This window comes from Salvelinus sp. IW2-2015, linkage group LG28 (assembly GCF_002910315.2).
Source record: "Salvelinus sp. IW2-2015 linkage group LG28, ASM291031v2, whole genome shotgun sequence".
NCBI lineage: Eukaryota > Metazoa > Chordata > Actinopteri > Salmoniformes > Salmonidae > Salvelinus > Salvelinus sp. IW2-2015.
In genome coordinates, this window is record NC_036868.1 from 13,162,943 (window position 1) to 13,180,058 (window position 17,116).

General features: G+C 41.9%; 1 protein-coding gene across 1 annotated transcript; it reads left to right on the forward strand.

Annotated features, from left to right (window-relative positions):
* Nucleotides 1-1,728: 1,728 nt before the first annotated feature.
* On the forward strand, nucleotides 1,729-4,163 carry LOC111954037 (12-(S)-hydroxy-5,8,10,14-eicosatetraenoic acid receptor-like). The gene has a single exon (XM_023973535.2). The coding sequence runs from the start codon at nucleotides 1,929-1,931 to the stop codon at nucleotides 2,940-2,942; it is 1,014 nt and encodes a 337-aa protein (XP_023829303.1). The 5' UTR covers nucleotides 1,729-1,928; the 3' UTR covers nucleotides 2,943-4,163.
* Nucleotides 4,164-17,116: the final 12,953 nt, after the last annotated feature.

A 17,116-nucleotide genomic window follows, 5' to 3' on the forward strand; every position in this document is an offset into this window, starting at 1 on the left:
CACACCACCACCTGTTATGTTGGGCATCTACTGACCGCAAAGAATATGTTATGAAATATATATTTTTTCTCAATGACATCTATTGCTAAGGTTTAAGGAAATACAGGCAGGCACCACCTTACTACAAGACAAAACCACTCGCTCAATCAAGAATGGTGGCCTTGTAAACATAAGAGCAAAGCTTGCTTTCATATCATTTAAAAAAGCTTGAAAAGGTAGTGGCATGGGATCCAATACTTTAACAAATCACATTGTTGTGGGAGCACCTCCTCTACGAGTATGAATTAGGCTGTTTGAGAAGGTTTGAACCCTAGCAACTGCATACACATTGTTTGAAATACAATAGACCAACATAGCTACTGTAGTAGGTCAAAGCTGTGTGCTGGAAAGCCTTGGTAGAGCATGGTTGGAGTAGGCATTGTGGTGCTCGTGAATTTATTTACTTCAGACCAATACATCTCACGTAAAACATATATTTTTGTTTTTATTTTTCATTACATATTCCCTACAATATCCAAAGCTTATTTCCCCCTACAATGTATTAATTGTTTCAAGCTACAGTATGTATGTTTGGGTTTAGAAGAGGCAATAGGATGTTGTATGTGGTAATAGGCCAAACCCCTCATTAAGTCCTAAATGTCACATTTAAAAGTTAATATTCTGTTAACTCACACCCAAATAATGTTGTTGACTCATCCTATATTCGTATTTGTGGCCAAAGCATACATTTGAGAGAAAAAACAACAACTCAAAACTATCTCAAAAAGACCATTTCAAAATTGCTTGCCATTTCGTCATAGAACATGATGTCATGTTGGCTCATTGGCTGAGCTGGCCAATCAGTGGTCTACTGATTGGCCATATATATTTTTTTATTTTTAATGACGGGTATACGCCCACACCATTCTGTTATTGGGGTATTCCCACACTGTCACATAGAGTCCCTCTCCGGCGCTGGAGGTCACCAGGCTGCTCGTTATTACGCGCACCTGTCACCATCGTTACGCGCAACAGTGCCTCATCAAACTCACCTGGACTCCATCACCTGTCTGATTACCTTCCCTATATATATCGCTCCCTTTGGTTCTCTTCCTAGGTGTTATTGTTTCTGTTCCATTGTTTCATGTCTGTACGCTACTCTTGTTTATTGTTATTGTACTATGTTCATTTATTTATTAAGTACACTCCCTGAACTTGCTTCCCTACTCCCAGCGTACATGTTACACACACCATTCAAACCACAGAAAAGCTGCTTTTTAACATACTAAATTTAAAAATTTGGAAGGAAAACTATTCCACTCAGATAGTACTTAATTATAGGTCACATTTCATAGACTTCTGGAAACACTGGACAGTTACTTTAAAGTCTAGTGTTAGTTGATCAGAGGAAGAGGTAACTAGGAGCAGTTTGCACATTGGCTTGCTCCTGGTTTTTAACTTGATCCTCTTTTACTCCGTTCATTATGTGCCTGTTTAAGTTAACTTGCTCTATTTATTATAATGAAAAACTAACTTTTCATGAAATCTTCTGCCTTTTCAAGAAGAAGATTTAGTGTGAGAAGCCCTCGGTCCGCTTCTTCACAATGCAATGTTTTCGACTATGTCCTGAATCTCTAGTGGGATTTAGCTGCTTATTTATTTGATCTGTGGTGACTCGCCTACTCAGGCATGGGAGGTGCTTAACCAACAAGTCTGAACTGAGTGCTATGCTGTCTGCGTGCTGGGGGGAATTACTTCCAGACTGAAATGCAGTCCTTCAGTTTCACCAAGTCTGCATACGGATTAGGACCTTGCTTGACTACCATCAAACAGACCTGCTTTTCATGTAAAGTAAGGAAATCTTAGGAGCTGAGTACTTTGGAGGACTGTTTTTCCTTCTCATTAAGGATTTGGACAGAGTCTGACTGTACAGAGGAAAGCTTTCGATAATGAAAACTATGGAGAACGGCCATCCGAGTGATAACTGCACAGCAGAGAATCTACCACTGTACACATTTTACGCCTCTGTGATGATCATGGAATTCACCCTGGCTCTGCCGCTCAACCTCTCAGTGCTTTATCTATTCATCTTCAAGCTGAAGTTCTGGAAATCTAAAACCAACAACATTTTCCTGTTCAATCTCGTCTTGGCTGACGTTCTTCTGATTATATGTTTGCCAGTAAAGGCGTATCATTTTCTTAACGGGAATCGTCGGAGTACAGAGGGAGTGACCTGCAAAGCCATGCTCTTCATGCTGTTTCTGAACCGAGGAGCCAGTATCGCCTTCCTGACTGTGATTTCACTTGATCGCTACTTCAATGTGGTTCATCCTGGRAAAAAGAACTTTGCCAAGGCTTTAACAAAGTCTCCTCATATCTCTTTCCTCATCTGGCTACTGCTGCTCCCCCTGACTATCCCCACCATGCTGAAGTCCTTTGAGTGCTGTAATAGTTATGGGCGTGAAGATGACACTCTAGTCGAGGATGTCACTGACACTCTGAGAGAGGTTGTGTTTTTCACCCAGATTCTCATCCCTTTCTTTGTGTTGGTCTACTGCACGGTCCGCATTGTTAACAGACTAAAAAAGAAGACCGTAGGGGATAGTACCAAGCTGCGTCGAGCAGTGTTTCTGGTCACCTCAGTAATGCTGGTCTTTTCTTTCTGTTTCCTGCCTTGTACCATAGCTAGAATGGTTCTGTTGATTGTGAGAGTTGAGAATTTACCCAAAGCAGAAGCTATAGTTGTTCAAGTCTTTGACGGTCTCATGGTTTTATCCTACATGGATTGTGTAGTGGACCCAATTGTGTACTGCTTAAGCAGCACTAAGTTCAAAAGCCTCTACCTGACAACTTATTGCCGCTGTCTACTGAGCGAAAATGCAGAAATAGCTGAGAGCACAATCTCAATAGGAAACAACTCAAGCCCAAAACGCAACAACAATATATTGTTGCATAGTAGGTAAAAAGAGGACATAGAAATGACTGTTATATTACTGACTATACGACTGTTCTCATGGTGGGACATTCGTGTTAGTTTGCCAAACCAGACTGTGATTCATTACGTGTTTCTGTTACCATCAGCATGTTAAACAGCTCATAATGACTGTGTTGTTACTAATTGTCTGGGTCAAATAAATCATCTTCTCGAGTTATGCTCCCAGAAATGTGTATTTTCTGTTGTTTTTATCGCTGTCTCTCTAGCCATTCGTCCATTCATCTTATTATGTCAGGGGTTGAATACTTATTGACTCAAGACATTTCAGGTTAACACTTTACTTGACACCCAGCGTCATAACACGTAATGGCACAGTCTTAATCATGTCATAATATGTCATAACAGCTGACATAACTTGTCATAAACTGTCCTAATAGGGTCATAACACTGTCATGACCAATATATTTAAACCTGTTGTCACATATATTGCGTTATTTTATGGCTGGTTATGAAACCTATATGAGGGTGTCAAAACGCACAAAACCTACCACTGTAAAAAAAAGGCACCCACAAGACTCATTGAGCAATTACTACAAGAGCAGAAGAAAGCAGACCAATCTGATGAGTATTTGGCAAAACTATTTTGAACTGGACTAAATGCTGCACTTATTAACMATGACCAACACAATTCCAGTCAAAATAAAATATTGTTAGAAATTCTGTAGCCTACCATTACTATACCTAACCCAAATCCATTTGTTGCCATTATCATGTATCCAAGTGGTTTTCAAACCTTTTGACCTGCGATCACCAAAACAGAGTGGTAGAAAACAGGAAACCCTGTTCACGCAAATGTGCATGTGCACACGGTGATGCATTTTCAAAACTCAAGATATGCTACAGAAATAAAYTACGTTTTACACCTGCATTTGGAGCTGAAAGACATTCATGTTAGCGGTCAATATCAACTATGGATATATCTGTATATAGCTATGTACATTTATTGTTATGTACATTTCTTGCTATGTATGTTATTGTTATGTACATTTCTTGCTATGTATGTTATTGTTATGTACATTTCTTGTATTACTTTTGATTGGTTTGATTTTTTWWAAAYGTTTGTTTATTTAGTAAATATTTGATTAACTCTATTTCTTGGTTAAGAGCTCGTAAGTAAGCATTTCAYGGTAAGGTMTACACCTGTTGTATTCGGTGCATRTGACAAATAAAACTTGATTTGATCATGTCACTTCTCTGTTGCCCAGAGCAAGCAAAATCATACAGCCAACTTGTAGCAGAAGTTGAAGGAGCGGATGGAAAGCATGTTATGTCTGCACCGCGTCATCACATTGGAGGGCAGCCGGCCTCTAAAGTGCTCATTGCCAGCCAAGTAGCCCTGTTCTTCCTCACAAACATCATAATAAATTCCCCAGAATATGTTACATCTTCATCCCATAATATTACATCTGCCTATTTTAGACATATAGCCAGTAGCCACCCAAACTAGGCCTATCTGAAATATGAAAATCATCAAATCGCCAGGTTGCCTAATGTTCTGGGAAAGATGATTCAGTAGATTGCAAAATTATATTTTATATGGATGATAAACTTTTTGCCAGGCCAAACTGAAGGAACTGAAACAAGTGACTAATCTGGATATGTGGGCCCGCCTTTGCTCACCAATGCTGATGGTCAACAATCAAGACACACAACTTTTTGAAAAGGGCACTTTGGAGTCTGGAAGGGCAAAGGGGCACAAGTAGAGCCTTATCTGTGCACTTGCCTGGTTGTAATGAATTGTATATACARTCATGTTAATTTTTTCGTAATATTTTAAATAACTTGTAGAAAATAGACTTTATGACACTGTCATGAAGCATTATGACCATCCTGTGTCACTTTACTTGGACTAAGAACATGCACTTTATGACACAGTCAAGAAGCATTATGACCGTCATTATCATATATCTGGCCTGTCACGTATATGCCCTCATGTCAGTCATCAGTCAAACAGACGGTGGCTTGTCCTGCTCCTGAAACCTGCTCCTGTATTCATTCCAGTCATCAGCAACAGRGCATTKGGGTACGTGCATGTGTGACATCAATGTGTGCACAATTACAATGATAATATAACATGGTCAATTTCTGAAAATGTTATATAACATAACCATACTGTTGACAAGTAGGCTATGGTGTAATGGAATGTTTTGCCTTGTGTGGTAGGTTTTGTGGGTTTTGACACCCTTGTAGGTGTCATAACCAGCCATAAAATATTGTAATAAATTTACAACAGGTGTAAATATATGGGTCATGACAGTGTTATGACTGTATTATGACAGGTATGTCATGTATCATGTATTATGACAAGATATGTTAGCTGTTATGACAAGGTAAAGTATTAAACATTTCAGATTTTCATTTTTTATTAATTAGTAAAACATTTGAAAAACAGAATCCCACTTTGACATTATGGGATATTGTGTGTAGACAAGTGACAAAAAATATTTGAAATTCAGGCTGTAACACAACAAAATATGGAAAAAGTCAAGGGGTGTGAAGACTTTCTGAAGGCACTGTAATCAGATCCGTTTTATTTTCTTAAAAATCTTAAGATAACAAGGGGTAAGCCTATGCTTTTTGCCATTTTCTGTTAATAAAAAGTAGGCCTATGGCATACCTTATCATACCCCCTCARTTCAAGTCCTGGTTTAACTTAACAACCCTTCATTGACACAGAGCCAGGCTACTTAGAGTGCATGGTGGGTGGAGGAATTGGCCGACAAATGTATGGATAGCAGTCTATAGTCTACGTTCGTCTGTCAAACAGGTAGGCCTACCTCTTTTTTCTTAAATACTAAGAAATAGGGTCCAACACAAAGTCTGTTTGTAAAGTCGAATTAAAATGAAGACGGATTAAATTAATTATGGCTACTCGAAGTTGCCTACTTTCAGCACCATGAGCTGTCCATTTCCGAATGATTGTGCTGCCGCTTCAAGTTCAGCACCACAATGTAAATGACTATAATCTGTTTAATTGTGAGGTCAATAACTCTGATAAATGCATAATGGGAAAGAAACATATTGTTTTTATTTCAAATCAATTATAGTAATAGCAAGCTTTCAAAGTTGACCTCTGGTCCTCCTTCTCTACTTCACGCTCTCCTTCTCAAACTGAATAAAACACATAGGCTAGTCCGCATGCACACCACAGACTGTTTTGGGACTAGACCCAATCCAAAATTATTTTGTGGAAGAAGCCATTGATATGCAGCACAAAAGGTTTTGAGCAGAACAGGGTGGTGCTCAGGGTTGGAATATCCATTGTAGTGTATAATGCAGCCTAGTTTTATTTACACTATCCCAGCAGCGCTAAAGACTCTGGAAGGAAGTACATTTTCTTAGAAATGTATGCTCTGTACTTCTCCGAGCATGCATTTCATATAGCCTATATAGTGCATTCGGAAAGTATTCAGACCCCTTCCCTTTTTCCACATTTTGTTACTTTACAGCCTTATTCTGAAATGGATTAAAAAATATATCCTTATCAATCTACACASAATATTCCATAATGACAAAGCAAAAACACATTTGACATTTTTGCAAATGTATGAATAAAAAAACACAGAAATACCTTATTTACATAAGTATTCAGACCCTTTGCYATGTGACTCGGAATTGAGCTCAGGTGCAGCTGTTTCCATTGATCATCCTTTAGATGTTTCTACAACTTGATTGGAGTCCACCTGTGGTAAATTAAATTGATTGAACATGATTTGGAAAGGCACACAAAAAATGTCTGCAGCACTGAAGGTCCCGATGAACACAGTGGCCTCCATCATTCTTAAATGGAATAAGATTGGAACCACCAAGACTCTTCCTAGAGYTGGCCGCCCGGCCAAACTGAGCAATGGGGGGCGAAGGGCCTTGGTCAGGGAGGTGACCAAGAACCCGATGCTCACTCTGACAGAGCTCCAGAGTTCCTCTGTGGAGATGGGAGAACCTTCCAGAAGGACAACCATCTCTGCAGCACTCCACCAATCAGGCCTTTATGGCCAGACGGAAGCCTCAGTTTTCTCCTATCACAACCATTCAACTCMTCCCTGAGCGGTTTCCTTCCTCTCCGGCAACTGAGTTAGGAAGAACGCATGTATCTTTGTAGTGACTGGGTGTATTGATACACTATTCAAAGTGCAATTAATAACTTCACCTTGCTCAGAGGATTCTTCAGTGTCTGCTTTTTACATTTTTACCGATCTACCAATAGGTGCTCTTCTTTGCGAGGCATTGGAAAACCTCCCTGGTCTTTGTGGTTAAATCTGTATTTGAAATTCACTACTCGACTGAGGGACCGTAGAGTTAGTTGTATGTGTGGGGTACAGCGATGAGGTAGTCATTCAAAAATTAAGTTAAACACTACTATTGCAAACAGAGTAAGTCCATGCATCTTGTTATGTCACTTGTTARGTACAATTTTGCACCTGAACTTATTTTGGCTTGCCATAACAAAGGGGATGAATACTTATCGACTCAAGACATTTCAGAKTTWAATTTTTTATTAATTTGTAAACATGTCTAAAAACATAATTCCACTTTGACATTATGGGGTATTGTGTGTAAGCCTGTGACCAACAATCTCAATTGAATCCATTTTAAATACAGGCTGAACACAACAAAATGTGGTAAAAGGCAAGGGGTGTGAATACTTTCTGAATGTACTGTATTAAGCCCAAAATCTAAGTAGACATTTATATCGTTTACAGACCCAATATTGGAGATAAAATGTAAGATTCATCTCTCATGGGAAGTTGTAAGGCTTAAACTTACACCAATGTTTTATGTGAGATAAAAACAAACAGTCCGGACTGGGCTTAACACTGTGACCGCCATAGGCCAACGGCCACTAACGTTACCTTATTAAAGCGAAGAGAAGATTCAGCAACTCATTTATTGTTAAAARTAGTGATGGGAAACTCAGGCTTTCTTTGGGCTTCACCTAATTGTGCTGAAAAATGGTTCATTACTCTGAGCTTTTAACACAAYGCAGATTAGTAACATCTGCTGGTCAGCAATAAATATCAGAATTTGATGTTCACATATACGTTTTTTTTACCCATAATATTAATCAAACTCAGTGGCAGTGGTTAGTCGCGTGCCTTAGGCTTTGTTTACACACAATGCTTATCTTTTTTTCCACTAAATTGGTCTTTTGACCAATAATAATAAAACATAATCACATCACTGCTTTTCACATCAGATCTTTTTCAGAGSTGATCTGATTGGTCAAAAGACCAATTCGTGAAAAAAGGACCAGAATTGGGCTGCTTGTAGCCTACAATCAGTTAGAACAACAGGATGGCATTTAACATCATGCTTCCAGTTTTTGCCTTCAAGTTTACTATTTTTAAATAACGGTAAATCTATGGCATTATTTAGGATGCTTAAAGTTAGACTCTGCGAAATGATGTTGCCACGAGGAGCACTGCAGATATTAGGATGAGCGAAGATGCAAGACTTCACACAGTATCTGAGCATGTGCACAGGTTTGCTTCATGTCGTTAGAGCAAGGTAGCCACGAGACCAAAACAGCGGAGAAGTTGAGCAATCGCACTTCAATGGTATTAGTTGTTGCAGAAATGTAGCCACTGTTTACTTTCTGCATTTATGTCATATTCCTGAGTCTACCTTCAAGACAGAAGCTTAAAAAGTGCTGGTTTCACATACAACAATTTTTAATAGAGTGCCTTAGCTTGGATTCGACCCATACCCTGTCAGCTATGAGAGTTCCATGGTTCCCAAATCTACCTGCTGCGCTACCATTCAAGAGCAGTAATTTAAAAAAAATCTAACTAGATTTCTAAGTAAGGTGCACAGTAGAGGACGATGTTTGAAAGCAACTTGGAATCGAAGAAAGCACCGGAACCACAGTGAAATCAGTGGGATCTCGCATTTTGCAACACATGGTTTGAAAAAGCACCTGATCAAACGAAGTGTCGAACGTCATTGATCACTGATATTGCTACTTTGAAACGAGCATTGGTACGTTGTATCGGATCAGTAGTGCTTTGAAAACTGCATCGGATCAGTAGTGCTTTGAAAACTGCATCGGATCAGTAGTGCTTTGAAAACTGCATCGGAGCTCCGGTATCAATTGTCAATTGTCCCCTCTTTTGGGAAGGCTTTTCACTAGATGTTGTAACATTGCTGCRGGGACTTGCTTCCATTCAGCCACAAGGACGTTAGTGAGGTTGGGCACTGATATTGGGTGATTAGGCCTGGCTCGCAGTCAGTGTTCCAATTCATCCCAAAGGTGTTCGATCKRGTTGAGGTCAGGGTTCTGTGCAGGCCAGTCATGTTCTTCCACACCGATCTCGACAAACCATTTCTGTATGGACCTCGCTTTGTGCACGGGGGCATTGTCATGTTGATTTCCCTTCACTGGAACTATGGGGCCTAGCCCGAACCCCAGACCATTATTCCTCCTCTACCAAACTTTACAGTTGGCACTATGCATTCGGGCAGGTAGAGTTCTCATGGCATCCGCCAAACCCAGATTCGTCCATTGGACTGCCAGATGGTGAAGTGTGATTCATCACTCCAGAGAATGCATTTCSACTGCTCCAGAGTCCAATGGCGGCGAGCTTTACACCAATACAGCCGCCACTTGGCATTGCTCGTGGTGATCTTAGGMTAGTGTGCGGCTGCTTGGCCATGGAAACCCATTTCATGAAGCTCCCRACGAACAGTTCTTGTGCTGATGTTGCTTCCAGAGACAGTTTGGAAATTGGTAGTGAGTGTTGCAACCGAGGACAGACGATTTACATTCACCACACGCTTCAGCTCTCGTCGGTCCCGTTCTGTGAGCTTGTGTGGCCTACCACTTCGTGTCTGAGACGTTGTTGCTCCTAGATGTTTCCACTTCACAATAACAACACTTACTGTTGACCGGGGCAGCTCTAGCAGGGCAGAAGTTTGACAAGCTGACTTGAAAGGTGGCATTCTATGACGGTGCCACGTTGAAAGTCACTGAGCTCTTCAGTAAGGYCATTCTACTGCCAATGTTTGTCTATGGAGATTGCATGGCTGTGTGCTCAATTTTAAACACCTGTCAGTAATAGGTGTGGCTGACATAACTGAATCTATTAATTTGAAGGGGTGTCCAAATAGTTTTGTATATATAACTAATGCTGTACACACCTCTCCTGTTCATATTCTGTCCATWCTGTCTATTCACACCATTATATATACTGTATATATATATACAGTACCATTTAAAAGTTTGGACACACCTACTCATTCAAGGGTTTTTCTTWATTTTTACTGTTTTCTACAGTGAACACATCAAAACTWTGAAATAACACATATGGAATCATGGTTGAGAGAATGCCAAGAGTGGGCAAAGCGTCATCAAGGCAAAGTGTGGCTACTATCAAGAATCTCAAATATAAAATATATTTGGATTTGTTTAACACTTTTTTTGGTTAATGCATGATTCCATATGTGTAATTTCATAGTTTTGATGTCTTCCCTATTATTATAAAATGTAGAAAATAGTAAAAATAAAGAAAAACCCTGGAATGAGTAGGTGTGTCCACAATTGTGACTTTTTCCACATTTTGTTAGGTTACAACCTAATTCGAATATGTATTAAATTGTTTTTTCCCCTCATCAATCTACACACAATACCCCATAATGACAACGCAAAAATGGGTTTTTGCTCATTTATAAAAAAAAAAAAACTGAAATATCACATTCATAAGTATTCAGACCCTTTACTCAGTAATTTGTTGAAGCACCTTAGGCAGCAATTACAGCCTAGAGACTTCTTGGGTATGACGCTACAAGCTTGGCACACCTGTATTTTGGGAATTTCTCCCATTCTTCTCTGCAGATSCTCTCAAGCTCTGTCAGGTTGGATGGGGAGCGTTGCTGCACAGCTATTTTCAGGTCTCTCCAGAGATGTTAGATCGGGTTCAAATCCAGGCTCTGGCTGGGCCACTCAAGGACATTCAGAGACTTGTCCCGAAGCCACTCCTGCATTGGCTTGGCTGTGTGCTTAGAGTGGGTGTCCAGTTGGAAGGTGAATCTTTGCCCCAGTCTGAGCACTCTGGAGCAGGTTTTTGTCAAGGATTTCTCTGTACTCTGCTCCATTCATCTTTCCCTCAATCCTGACTAGTCTCCCAGTCCCTGTCGCTGAAAAACATCCCCACAGCATGATGCTGCCACCACCATGCTTCACCGTTGGATTGTGCCAGGTTTCCTCCAGACGTGGCGCTTGGCATTCAGGCCAAAGAGTTCAATCTTGGGTTCATCAGACCAGATAACCTTGTTTCTCATGGTATGAGAGGCTTTAGGTGCCTTTYGGCAAACTCCAAGCAGGCTGTCATGAGCCTTTTACTGAGGAGTAGCTTCCGTCTGGCCACTCTACCATAAAGGCCTGATTGGTGGTGCTGCAGAGATGGTTGTCCTTCTGGAAGGTTCCCCAATTTCCACAGAGGAACTCTGGAGCTCAGTCAGAGTGACCATCTGGTTCTTGGTCACCTCCCTGACCAAGGCTCTTCTTCCCCAACTGCTCAGTTTGGCCGGGCGGGCCAGCTCTAGGAAGAGTCTTGGTGGTTCCAAACTTCTTCCATTTAAGAATGATGCCACTGTGTTCTTTCGGAACTTCAATGCTGCAGACATTTTTGGTACCCTTCCCCAGATCTGTGCTTGACACAATCCTGTCTCGGAACTCTACGGCAAATCCTTTGACCTCATGGCTTGGTTTTTGCTCTTATATGCACTGTCAACTGTGGGACCTTTATATTAGACAGGTGTGTGCTTTCCAAATCATGTCCAATCAATTGAATTTACCACAGGTGGACTCCAATCAAGTGTTGAAACATCTCAATAATGATCAATGGAAACAGGATACGCCTGACCACAATTTCGTGTCTCATAGCAAAGGATCTGAAAACTTACAGTGGCAAGAAAAAGTATGTGAACCCTTTGAATTAGCTGGATTTCATAAATTGGTCATTAAAATTTGATCTGATTCTCATCTAAGTCACAACAATAAGACAAACGCAGTCTGCTTAAACTAATAACACCACCAACAATTATACGTTTTCATGTCATTGAACACACCGTGTTAAACATTCACAGCTCAGGGTGGAAAAAGTATGTGAACCCTGATTTAATAACTGGTTGACCCTCTTTTGCAGCAATAACATGAACTAAACGTTTTCTGTAGTTGCGGATCAGACCTGCACAGGTCAGGAGGAATTTTGGACAATTTCTCTTTACCAAAACTTTCAGATCAGCAATATTCTAGGGATGTCTGTGTGAACCGCTCTCGAAGTCATGCCACAGCATCTCAATCGGATTGAGGTCAGGACTTTGACTGGGCCATTCCAGAAGGCATATTTTCTTCTGTTGAAGCCATTTTGTGTGATTTACTTCTGTGTTGGGGTCGTTGTCCTGTTTCTGATACTTTTCTTACCTTTTCCAGCTTTATGCAAGTCAACAATTCTTCTGAGATCTCTTTTGCTCGAGGCATGGTTCTCATCAGGCAACGCTTCTTGTGAATTGCAAACTCAAATTGTGTTTGTTTTTTATAGGGCAGGGCAGCTCTAACCAACATCTMCAATCTTGTCTCATTGATTGGACTCCAGGTTAGCTGACTCTTGACTCCAATTGGCTTTTGGAGAAGTGATTAGCCTTGGGGTTCACATGCTTTTTCCAACCTACAATGTGAATGTTTAAATGCTCTATTCAATATAGACAAGAAAAATACAATAATTTGTGTGTTATTAGTTCAAGCACACTGTGTTTTTCTATTGCTGTGACTTAGATGAAGATCAGATCAAATTTTATGACCAATTTATGCAGAAATCCAGGTAATTCCAAAGGGTTCACATACYTTTTCTTGCCACTGTATTTCCTACATGTTCTGTTTTTGGCTTCAAAGACAATAMAAATTGTAGGCTATAACAAATGTCTATTGTAATGCAGTGACAGAATGATAATTGAGATAATGCAAATCATTAATAATTACCTAGTTTGATTACCTACCTAACTTTTCTTTACTTCTTGCTGTAAGCCTACTTCATCATCATTGTCTGCCTGCATCCTTAATCCCTACATGTAGCCTACCTGCCTTTGTTATAATGCATTTCCACGTATTGCTTGTCCATCTTCCCAAATTAAAATGAGACATTCTAACAGATGAGTCTTGCTGGCAAAATGTCTTTAAATAWTGCTAAGTTATTTAGCTATAGTGTGGATGCCTACCTGTGCTGAGCTGACGCTGCGTTAATATTTTTGTTCAGTGTAGTTTAGGGTTAGGGTTAGCACGTGATGATGGTTTTAAGGAGGTACATATTTAAATTAGTTAAGATGATAAGACGCTACCATTGGTATATTACATTTCTGGCTTCGTGTGACGTTGCATATCGCCTCACAACYGCAGACCACGTGTAACCATGCCAGCCCAGGACCTCCACATCCTACTTCTTCACCTGCGGGATYGTCTGAGACCAGCCACCTGGACAGCTGATGAAACTGTGGGTTACACAACCTCAAAAGCTCTGCACAACCTGTCAAAAACCGTCTCAGAGAAATCTATGTGTTCATCGCCCTCACCGGGGTCTTGACCTGACTGCAGTTTAGTGTCGTAAACGAGCTGTCACGGATTAATCCGTGGTTTCAACTGTACCGGGCAGATGGCAAATAGCGTGTATGGTGTTGTGTGGGCGAGCGGTTTTCTGATGTAACATTGTGAACAGAGTGCCCCATGGTGGCCGTGGGGTTATGGTATGGGCAGGCATAAGGTATGGACAACGAACACAATTGCATTATATCGATGCCGTTTGAATGCACAGAGATATCGTAACGAGATCCTTAGACCCATTGTCATGCCATTCATCCACCGCATCACCTCATGTTTCAGCATGATTATGCACGGTCCCATGTCACAAGGATCTGTACACAATTCCTGGAAGCTGAAAATGGCTCTGTTTTTCCATGGCCTGCATACTCACCAGACATGTCACCCATGAGCATGTTTATGATTCTCTGGATTGACGTGTACGACAGCGTGTTCCAGTTCCCGCCAATATCAGGAAATGGGACAACATTCCACAGGCCACAATAAACTGTCTGATCAACTGTATGCAAAGGAGATGTGTTGCGCTGCATGAGGCAAATGGTGGTCACACCAGATACTGACTGGTTTTCTAATCCGCCCCTACCTTTTTTTAAAGGTACAGTATCTGTGAACAACAGATGCATATCTGTATTCCCAGTCATTGAAATCCATAGATGACTGATTTCCAAATATGAACTGTAACTCAGTAAAATCATTGAAACTGTTGCATGTCGTGTTTTAATATTTTTGTTCAGTATAAATTAGAAAAATATTCACTACTGAATGTCCTGAACAACCATATCATCATAGCTGAATCTGGACCCCGAAAATCGCCTGGGAGCTAAGAGGAATGGTTTTAGTTTGTAGCTAGCTCAAGCAGAATGTATGACCAAAGATACTGGTAACCTTTCTGTGGTTGACTGTTCGCTAGCAAGCTACTTATACCAGCATGCGGCAAAAAAGCACACTGTGTTGTGACTGGATGCCATAATTGTAAAATTAACCTTACACTATTTTTTGAAGAATGAAGAATCCGACAATAGTGGCTGCTTTTAATTTTGAATGAAGCTGCACCGAAAATCAACAAAAATATTATTTCACTTTCCATCTCCTTGTGTCTTTTCACTGTCATCAGCTGTAATGATATACTAGACTCCAATTCTGTCTGCCCGCTTCCGCATACCACAGCAGCAGAAATGTTGTGATACAAAATCACCGTTTCGAGGCAAAGAACAGGTGGGATATAAGCTGTGAAGCATGTGAAAGGACAGACCCACATTACTGTAAGGTCAGCTTATTGCATTTCAAATCTACATAAATTGAGCATTTCAGCACACAAATGTGTAAGTACAACAGTTGAAAAGTTTACAAAGAAAGTACAACAGATCAAATATGATATTTCTAACTGAGTACTTCAACAAAACACTTGTAGAGTGAGTAGATCACAACATCAACATTATTATGAAGATCATATCTGCGAAACAGAAATCAAAGTGAATTCAAACTTCATACACCCATTTAACAAACATTTCCCTTTTCAAAACAGCATTACAGTGCTAACGTACACTTCAGAAAAAAAGATTTATTCAGTGTCCCGCAGTAGGAGAACCTTTTGGTGCCATGGTAGAAGCTCTGTTGTAGGTATACCGTTAGGTAACCTGTTCTGTAGAACCCTCTGTGGAAATGGTTCTACAATGGAACAAAAAGGGTTCTTCAAGAAGGTTATCATGGGGACAGTCGAAGAACGCCTTTCTAGGTTCCTAGATAGCAGCTTTATGACTAAGAGTGTAGACAGTGTGGTAAACCGTGGGCGTGCAGAGATTGACACAGAGACAGGGAGGTTTTAGTCCACAAAAACAACTTTACTAGGACAGAAAATCAACATAACAAAGAAAATTACTTGGGTTTGGCGCGGTCCTTCTCCTCTACTTTTGCTTGGTGTCGGTCTCTCCCCGTTCTCCCTCGCGKTGTGCTCTTGGGACAAAACGGCCCCTACCCCTGTTTCAGACGCGTCTGTCTGGACCAGGAGGTTTTTTGAGAAGGTAGGGGTGACGAGTACCGGGTGCGAACATAGTGCATCCTTCAGGGACTGGAACGCCGCCTCTGTGTCCTCCGTCCATTGCACCGTCTGGGGTAGTTGTGCCTTCGTTAAGTCGGTGAAGGGAGAAGCTATTGTGGCAAAGTTAGGTACAAATCTACTGTAGGACCCTGCTAATCCCAGGAATGACTTCACCTGCCTCTTGGTTCGGGGGACCTGCCATCCCCTAATGGCAGCGGGTTTTTTTTCTTGGGGTTTCACATTTCCCCTACCGATCTGATATCCCAGGTACTCCACCTCGGTGTAGCCCAGCTTGCACCTGTGRGGGTTCTCGGTCAGACCTGCATCCCTTAGCGCATCAACCACGGCCTGTAACCTACAAAGATGTGACTCCCAACTGTCACTGTGCACAATTATGTCATCCAGATAAGCAGCTGCGTACTCACTGTGAAACCGCAGGACGCGCTCCATGAGTCGCTGAAAGGTCGCTGGTGCCCCGTGGAGCCTGAAAGGCAGAACCCGGTAGTGGTATAGCCCCCCGGGGTGGAGAAGGCAGTCTTCTCCCGGGAGGCCGCAACCAGTGGCACCTGCCAGTACCCCTTTGTCAGGTCCAAGGTGCTGACGTATCTTGCCATCCCCAAGCGGTCGATTAGTTCGTCCACCCGGGGCATGGGGTAGGCATCGAACTTACAGACCTCGTTCAGGCCCCGGAAGTCATTACAGAAGCAGACGGTTCCGTCTTGTTTCGGAACCAGCACTACGGGCTAGACCACTCACTGTGTGACTCCTCCAGTACCCCCATTTCTAGCATTGTCATCACTTCCCGCTGGACCGCCACCATTCGGGCTTCTGGTATCCGGTATGGCCATTTGCGCACTTTTTCTCCCAGACGTTTGTGGATATGATGTTCCACGAGATCCGTGCGCCCCGGCACCTCGGAGAACACGGCCGTATTCCATTCCGCTGGACCAACTCTCTGAGCTCTTGTCGTTGGGTCGGGCTGAGGTCTTCCCTCATTGCGGGGCCGAAGGCCATATAGCAGCTCAAAGGGGGAGAACCCATGGATGCTTGGGGTACCTCGCGCAATGAAAACATTGCGTGAGGGGTGGTGTAATCCACGATTACCAGGATGTATTGGTGTCCCCTCGCGGTCTTCACCAATGGACCCAACAGATCCATTACCACCCACTCAAATGGCACTCCTATAATGGGCAAGGGAACCTAAGGGTTTCTATAATGCACCCTCAGAGCTGTGATCTGGCATTCCGGGCAACTACGGCAGTAGCCCTCCACGGCGCGCTTGACTCCGGGCCAGTGGAACCGGTTCCCGATCCGCTCCCTGGTTTTCTCCATCCCCAGGTGTRCMCCAAGCAGGTGGGTGTGGGCAAGCTGCGACACAGTCCTAACATACTGGCTGGGTATGAGTAACAAGTCTTTTGTCTCCCCATTATGCTTTACTACCTGATACAATAAATTCAGCTTGATTGCGAATTGGGGGTAGCGCCAATCACTTACTCCAGGTAACAGTACGCCATCCACC